This window comes from Pterocles gutturalis, unplaced genomic scaffold (genome assembly GCF_000699245.1).
Source record: "Pterocles gutturalis isolate BGI_N339 unplaced genomic scaffold, ASM69924v1 scaffold20185, whole genome shotgun sequence".
Taxonomy (NCBI): Eukaryota; Metazoa; Chordata; class Aves; order Pterocliformes; family Pteroclidae; genus Pterocles; species Pterocles gutturalis.
In genome coordinates, this window is record NW_010141294.1 from 16,455 (window position 1) to 25,514 (window position 9,060).

General features: G+C 42.1%; 1 protein-coding gene across 1 annotated transcript in view; it reads right to left on the bottom strand.

Moving 5' to 3' along the window:
- F13A1 (coagulation factor XIII, A1 polypeptide) overlaps positions 1-8,764 on the bottom strand; it is a gene marked incomplete at both ends in the record, with an annotated part of 22,943 nt that extends 14,179 nt beyond the window's left edge. Inside the window, 3 exons of the mRNA XM_010083982.1 lie at positions 2,024-2,162; positions 5,704-5,878; positions 8,657-8,764. Coding sequence (XP_010082284.1) covers positions 2,024-2,162; positions 5,704-5,878; positions 8,657-8,764 — 422 coding nt within the window. The remainder of the gene's footprint in view (positions 1-2,023; positions 2,163-5,703; positions 5,879-8,656) is intronic.
- Between the last annotated feature and the right edge of the window lie 296 nt (positions 8,765-9,060).

Sequence of the window (9,060 nt, forward strand, 5' to 3'; positions counted from 1 at the left end):
GATGGGCGGGCAGTTCTGGATAGAAGATGGGTCCAGGAGAGCTCGTTATTTTTCAAGGGTCACTTCCTCCAAGCTTAAGAACGGTCCACCCCTATGTGCAGGGAATCAACCAAAAGTGGCACAAGGCCCGCACAGTGAACAAGGTGGTCCCAACTAAACTCAAACATTAACCAAAAGAGCACAAGAGGTAGAAGCAGGGACAGGAGACCACAAGGAATATAGAGCCACTATCTGAGCATGCAGAGACAGGTTTAGGAAAGCCAAAACCCAGATCAAACCCAGTACATCAAGGGACATGAGGAGCAGTAAGAAAGGCAAGTACATCAGTATCAAAAGGAAGACAATGGAAAATGTGGGTCTGCTGCTGAATGGGGCAGGGGACCTAGTTGCAAAGGACTAAGAAAAGGCCAAAGTATTCAATGTCTTCTTTGTCTTGGTTATTACTGTTAATATTCACCCTCAGGAATCACGGCCCCTGAGACCGGCGTGGAAGTTTGGACTAATGAAAATTTACCATCTGTAGAGGAGGAACAAGTTAGAGAACATTTAAACAAACTGGACACACAGAAGTCAGATGAACCTGGTGAGATGGACCCAAAAGTGCTGAGGGAGATAGCCAATGTCATTGTAAGACCTCTCATATCTATCTTTGTAAGGTCATGGTGATTGGGAGAGGTTCTTGAGGACTGGAGGAAAGCAAGCATCACTCCTTTCTTCAAGAAAGAGAAGGAGTACCAGGGAACTACAGACTTGTCAGCCTCATCTTGATCCCTGAGAAGGTTGTAAATTCTTCTTCTGAACATCAGGAAACACTTTTTCACTGTGAGAATGGTTGAACACTGGCACAAGTTTCCCAGAGAGGTTGTGGAGTGTCCATCCTTGGAGATATTCAAAACCCAACTAGACATAGCCCTGAGCAACCTGCTCTAGCTGACACTGCTTTGAGCAGGGGGGTTGTATGACTTCCAGGCGTCCCTTCCAGTCTCAACTATTACAAGCTTCAGATGTAAATGAACCTAATTGTTTTCCTTAGATTCCCTCTTGGTAACAGATGATAGAAATCACATAAAAGCTTACAGCAACAGGTTCAGTCATTTTCTCCACCACAGAATGGGTTTATTACAGTTTTAACACAAAGACTTCCAGAGATTAAGTTGTTAATGAAACATGCTGATGAGCAGCTATGCTGATGTGTTGAAGATACCATTGACACAAATCAGGTATATTAACACTGAATAGGACAAGTATCTCCTGAATATAGGAATATAGAGGTCACATTCACTGCTTCACTCTGAGGAGGAGAGGCTTGAGGCCCAATAACCCAGACTTAATCTCTACTGAGCAGAACATGTAATCAATACGTAGCTACACCTCTGTCAGACAGGAGACAATAAGAGTTCAAGGAGGAAGTCAGAGGACAGCCTTCTCCAAAAAATACACAAACTCCACTTCTTGTTCCTAGGGAGTTTTCTTTTTGTAAAACTGGTGATAGCACTTCAGCAACTTCTATGATACCTTGGCTTGTTTCTTTTTCGGCTGAACTGGATTTATTTTGGAAAGTATATATTTGCGATGATTAGTACATGTACACAATGTACAACCAGTTTATAACGGGGGAACTGGGGAGAAGCAGAACAAGAAGGGTACTTTTCCATAGATATTGATGTGTCCCTTTGAGCCTGGCTCCAAACTGATGGAAGTGGCCATACTACTCCTTTCCATTTTGAGAAGCGGCCTGGCCTTAAGGAGCACAAACCAATTCCAGCTCTCCTCCAGTGTGCTTAAATGTGCAGTATACTTAATGGTAACATTAGTAGTGATCTCACACTTTCCCTAGGGTTTGCCTCTTTACATGACAAGCACTTCATATTAGTTAGCTTGCTAACAACCCATTCATTCTGTTTTACCTAAGCTAGCAGTGTTCTTTAATGCACAGAGGAATAAATAAACCCCAGACATTGCTGTCAAGTTTTTTACTACTTATATAGCTGACATACTAAAGGCATTTGCCAGGAGAACTCACCAGACAGAGTCTTTTGTAATTTTCGTGTCCACTTTCCCTTCATCATCCAGAAAGAAGTCCATCCGTAAATTGGCGTTGTTATCATGGGCAGAAGAATAGTTGGTAACAAGTCTTGCAGGTATCCCCAAGCACCTCAGAACTGTGTCAGAGAGAAGTGTGATGAGAAGGACAAATATGAAGTCTGTGCTCATGGATGACAGAGTGAGTAGAGAGAAACTATTAATAACTAGAATGAAGTGGGAAAACTCAGTCAAATCAACCCAAATAATTCCTCCTATCTGTCTTTATATAGAATATGTTAAATATTTCATTTGGTCCCAAAATGATGAGCATTCAAGATATGTAATGGTACAATAGTTATAACCTAAGCAGCTGATTACAATAGTTTTAGAATAGTCTTGCATAGTGACCACACTGTAGCTTTTCAGGGAGAATCTGGGTGCAATGGGTCAACTGCATGACCAAATGCAGCATAAAGAAATATAATTTTGAACTTGCAAGAAATGAAAAATATATTAGGTCTCCTAGTATCAGTAGCCCAGGAGAATCATGAGACTATGTTAAAATGAAAATTAATAGAAAGTATCTCCTTTTGGTTGATTTGGAGTTTTCCTGTTTGACATCTGCCATCAGAAGGGATCTGGAGAACACAAAGAATAAAGCAGAAAATTATTGCTAACAAGAGGGAAAAGCTGTGCTATTTTCAAGTGAAATGTCACAGTCAGAGAGTCTGAACAAAATACATTCTATAATTTGTATTGATTGCTAAGTAATAGTATTTTGGAGTCAATAGTCCCTTCCCACGAAGGATCTTAAAAGGAGGATCCAAAGCCCCTACCCCTAAATCTCAGACTGTCACAATGTAGCACTGATGGCTCTTCTTACCATTTGGCAAGTGGCAAATTTGGGAAATGTGGAAACACTATGGTTACATCTGAAGTGCAGTAGTGCATCGTCAGGCTTCTGTGTTTGTGGTGCACCCTATAATAAATAGGCTGATAAATAGGCATGGAGCACGGCCCGGAGAGGGGAGTGGGGCTGTAGGGTGGGTGACACATCATCTCAACTTCTCAAGATGAAATAATTTGTCTCTCAGCCAAAAAAAGTTCCTGTTTTTCAACTTAGGAGCCAACATGGTTCTGCAGAAAACAGAGGGGTGTTTTTGGAAAGGAAACACATTTCTATTGAAAATCCTATTTGAAAATAGTTCCAATATTGCAATGTTGAACAACCCTTGCTGATGCTGCTGGGTTTTGTACATTCATTAGTGTCACTACTGTGACGCCCAATAAAGTGTAATGCACATTCATTTGAAGTTCCTGGATGACAAATTACCTGGATGCATCCAATACCATATGTACCTATTGATTAAACTTAATTCAAGTGCCCTCGCAGGCTTCCACCACACGAGCCATCAGGGCTCAGTGGAAAGAATTTGTCTGACAATTTCAAGATTAATGACCATTTTTCAGAATGTTTTAGCATTTTTAGCAGACGACTATCCAGAGTGTACAATATAGTAACCTTGGAAAGCTGGACTGGTCACAATGATAAAACACTGTCAGCTGAGAAAGACTCAAAATCAGCTCAAACCTACCCTTTCAATTGCACACAGCTGTTTAGACCTTTGCTCTCCTCTCCGTGCAGTGGTCAGCAGCTGGATGTGTCAGTGGCTGTGTATCAGATCAGCCACTGGACAACATTTTCATTTCATAATGCTCAACAAACTTTATACATCGGCAATCCTTGCAGCAGTACAAAGTGCCAGGTTGAAACTACAACACAGGTCTCTGACTTGACTTAGTCAGCAAACTGAGTCTAGTTTTGCCCCAGATAAATACGCCTCTCCATTTAACATAGCAGGCTCCGGCCCTCTGCTGACTCGCCCCAGTTTCACAGTGGCCTGCAGGCAAAATACTGCATACTGGTGATTTGGGGCCAGTGCGGGGGGAAGGTGGGAGGAACTGGTGTGTGTGTCTGTGACCTAGAGAAATACAGATGAGGCAATGGGCAGAGAAGACAAAGTGGCCCATAGAAGCCACTGGAGGAATTGCATCCACAGGAAACATTTGCAAGAGCCTTTTTGAACCCACTGTGTTGTGCAGAGGCTGAGGAGCATCAAGTACAGACCATGCGACCTCAGGCAGTGAAGTAAGCAGATGTCTCTCAGGTTCTTTGGATGTGGGTGATTGCTCATTATCTCACTGCACCAGGAATAAAATGAACCATTTCATGTGTTGAAGGACAGAGCACCTGCCAGCACCTCCTCAAATCAAAACAGGAACCCGCCAGATAGATATATGAAAGAGAAGCAGAGAACCTGAAACTGCATCCCCTGCTGCAGCTGTGAGAAGCACATGCCAGCAGAAGGCTAGGTGGTCAGAACACAGCTTTACTTCTGAGGTCCTTGCTGGTTTTGAATAGCTTTTGAACTACCTCAGGTAACCAAAATGAGTTATGAAATTCAATTATCCAGATTGGAGGAAAACTATATACAACATGAAACATACACCTACAGAACAGGAAAAAATAAGAGTGAAAACGCAGAGATGTCCAGGGCTGCCTGAGGGAGAAGAACTAGTCTTGTAACTTGTTATTAATTATTCAATTTCCATGTTTGCTGCAGAAGATGGGTGATTAATATCCTTCATTTTTGATCCAAGTATAATGTAAAGAGAAGTATAATGCTATTCCTTGAGACAGCAACATGTGACACTATTGAGGGGGACGAAAAAGTGAAATGTTTCACAGTGAGTTTTCCTGTAATTTCCTTTTCACATCTTAAATACAAGGACCAAAGCTTAGACCTTCAGCTGTGGCTGAGAAGCACTTGATGCAAGGTAGGCTCCAAGCCTGCAGAAATACCTATTGTGTCCCATTGTGTCCCATTGTTCCTAAGCTGATCTGGTCCCACACCTCCAGTTTGATACTTAAATGCATATGTTGTAAGTACCTCTAAGGAAGATCACCTGGGCTTAAGAAAGACACTTTTAGTTTCTGTTCAGCTTCTTCTATTGGCCAGTGCCATAAGCACAGGAACTGCTTGACTGGCTCTATGCTGGCACTTGACATAAGCATTGCTTCCAATGTCTGGTCCCCACTATCTGTATAATGCACATTTTTCACACTTTTACACAATTCATAAATCAGGCCAGCATTTTCCTCATTGTTCTTGCTCAGAAACTCCATAGAAAATGTTAACAGAGATCAGTAGACAGGTGCTGGGACAGTGCACATCAGTCTTGCTAGGAACAATCCTCAGTAGGTAAGATTTAGCTGTTCTGGAGCAGATACACCACCACATATTCCATATTGGGTAACAGTTTCATGTTGCAAGTCTAGGTAAGAAGCCCCTGTTCATCTCAGATTTCCTAGCAGAAATGTGGAGTGTGCCAAAAGACTAACTTTGTCTCTCCCAAACTTACCCTCTGTGAGTCACTGAACACATTTTACTGAACAATTAAATAGTTAACAGATTTGTGCGGAAGAGCAGCCAAACTGAAGGAGATGCCAAAAGTTTATATAAAGAGCATCTATTTTAGCCATGTCTTTTCAAGTGTCTCTACTATTTACTCCTGAACACCATAGACACAGAAGTATTTTAGCTAGTTTAACCTAAAAGCTCTCTCTGTTATGCAAGAATCATATATCGGGGTGGACCTTTTCTCACTGATACCTACATGTGTTGAAGACACCGGCAAAGACCCAGCACTGGCCGTATCGCACAGGTTGCTTAGAACTGTAATACTCCAAGAGAATGTCCACGCTTCCCGTCCAGGCTGAAGGTGCGACTCCGTAAGTGTACGTATTGTCCCAGGATCCAGCAATCACACCGTTATCATCCCTGGAGTTGATCTAAAGTCAAAGGAAACGCATATTAGGGATGTCAGAGACTGAATAATAACGATCTCTTTAACCCAGCAGACAAAGATAGGCTGGGAGAGACTGAAAATAGCCAAGTCTAGGCTAGAAGACAGAAATGTTTAATTATGAAGGTAGGAGATGAATAGGACCATCTTGCTAAGGGCCATGGATTCTCCATCACTGAACAATTTGGAATGAAGGTCTTAGTTGTAAAAATAATGGTGAAATTAAATCACCGCACTGATTATCCATGTTGCCATTTTAGTAAGTTTTATTAACATTAAACATGCTTACTGCTATGCATTTTTAATAAACATGATCAGTTATACACTGATAAGCAAGTCTCAGAAATACTAAGCTAGATTTTTCCTAAGATCATTTGTTTTTCTGTCTGTATCAGTCCAGAGATTTTAATAAAATCACTCCTGATTTACAGCAGATTGAGAGCAGGACAAGTCCACTGTTATTTTTAGAGTGGAAACTAATTTCTTCAGTCCAGCACACATGAAAACAAGAAGGAATTTGCTTTGTAAGTTTTTGCCTGGTAAGATTATACAAAGCAAAGAGTTTTGCTGACTAATGGCTATACTGATAGACATTAACGAGCAATACATCTCCTAGCTGCAATTTGAACCAAAACAGTTGAGGCTGTGCAAAAAGCTCATTCGCTCTGTACCTTTTAATTATGCTAATGTGGAACAGCTACATGCCAGACAAATAAATCACAATTCTCATTTAAAAGCTTTTGGCTGGATTAACTACTGTTTTATAATTAGAAAATCGACTTCCTGTGAACCCTAGGACTGAATAAAGATAAGTATTCAGAGTCATAACCAAAAGGTTAAGGGGTTGTGCCCATCTCACTGTTGTGGGAAACATGCCAAGACAAAGAGGGACTTCAAGGACAGGGCAGTGTGTTGATCTTCAGGCTCTCCTCTGGCTGTAAAGAGAGGAAGAAGGAGGCAACTCTGCCTGCCCTGCAATGTCAGGAAGCTTCAGAAGTATCCCAGCACGGGGGCACCTCCTCAGACAAGCTCAGCTCTACCACATTTCGACTTGAGCAAGAATAAGGGTAAGGAACATGGGTGAGACTTCAACATTTCTTGGCTGCTTCTTACTGAGGTCCGGATTTCAGATGGCCAAAACTTTGACCCAGCTATGGCCTAATCCTGCAGATTAGACCTAAAGTCCATTGACGCTAGCCTCTTCTCTAAATTAACAAGTGATAGGACAAGAGGAAATGCCCTCAAGTTGCACCAGGGGAGGTTTAGGCTGGATATTAGAAAAAATTTATTCACTGAAAGAGTAATCAAACATTGGAACAGGCTGCCCAGGGAAGTGGTGGAGTCACCATCCCTGGAGGTGTTCAATAAATGTGTAGATGTGGTGCTTAGGGACATAATTTAGTGGGTTAGGTGCTGCTGCATTGACGGTTGGACTTGATGATCCTTGAGGTCTTTTCTAACCTTAACGATTCTGTGATTCTATGATTCTATGACTCCTGGATTTCCAATCGCGAACTTCTCCACCTCCCTAAAATGACTGAGTGGCCCAAAACCCAAGTAATATCCAAACTCTCTTTGGGTTCATAATCTTTGTGTTCTTTTTCCCTCAAGGCTTCTATGAGGGACCCTTTACAGTTATGAGAGAAACAAATTCAATTCTTACTTCTATCTGAAGGTCTGAAACCATATTTCTACTGCTTGGAGTGAAAGAACTAACCAAAAGGTTAAAAGAGAAAGAGAAGTGGGGATGGTCTCAAAGAATTCCTGCAATTCTATTTAACATGATGCTATGCAAGAATCAGCATGTGGCACTGAGAGGCTGGAGATCCCATTTCAATGTCTTCTAAGACAAAGAGCTCACTCTCTTAAAGCCTGGGCAAATGCTGTAAAAAGCTGGTTAAAGGACCATTCATCTCCAGCAGCCATGTTTCATGGACAGTCTATTTTAGTAGCTGACTTGGGAGAACATCTACTGACACTAGCTTGATAACTAGGGTATTCTTCTGGGAAGCAGAAGGCATCAGTTCAGACCGCTATAAGGCAGGGGAGGGGACTCAGCCTCTGTCTTCCACTTCCTGAATGAGTCTTTCACCTTGCATACCAGGGACAGGGCACTCCTGGTGCCTAGCAGCTGGAAAGAATTGAAGTGTGGGAAGTCTTCTCCTTACCCTTTGCTTCTGATTATTTTAGGAACCTGCATTCTGAATAGAGTAAGTCTTGTGGGCCCCATGTTTAACAGCACAGCTCTCACAGTGCCTTCTTCTGGGCCAGGGTATCCTACCTAAATGTCATCAGCTTGACTAGGCCATCAGGGGCTGAAAAATGAGACACAAGGACATCCACTGTGGCAGTGTCTCAAGACCCTGTTGAGGTTAGTGGTGAAGTCCATATAAAGTCTCTCAATTTCACATCCCAAATTCCACTCATCATGCCACCTTAACATACATGGCAGAAATAGCTTTCCCAGTTTCCTCAGCTACCAGACAGTGACCACAGTACCACAAGAAATGCTGTCATGCCTGGAGTGGAATGTCTTAAAGTGGCCTTCCTACCAATGAAGTACCACCATGAGGAAAAGGCAATGAACTGACAGAAATATTTCACCTTTAGGGGAGCAAAATAAAATGTCAGACCCCAGAGGTCAGAATGGACAATTGATCTGGCATCTGCTGCAGTGAGCACCTTGGGGCACAAGGGCCAGATAAACCAGCTTGGCTTTGATTTACGAGTCACTTCTGACACCTCTTAGGCACCTATTACATACCACTGCAGAGGCAACACGGCAGATTTTGATCGGGTTTCCACGCCCGGAGAGCTCCAATTCTGCCTTGTCCATCAGGAACAGGCAAGCATCTAGAATGTTTTCTTCAAACTAGATAAAAGAAAATAAAAAGGGAAACAGAGGGGGAAAATTTAGTCACTCTTTATTCTGGAAAGCAAAGGAAAAGTTAACTTTCATTGTTGTTATACCAGCTGATCAGCTTCAAAATCACCCGGTCAAGGCAAAGTTCTGTGTTTAAAAATGCAACCTTTCTTCTAGAATAATCACCCATGTATAACAAAAAAATATGAGATGCTGTGAGGGAAAAGAGAGTGACATTTTCAATTCAATCTCAGTCCAGTTTCCAGAAGGTTAAAATGACAACACAGCCTTTCTGACAGGACATA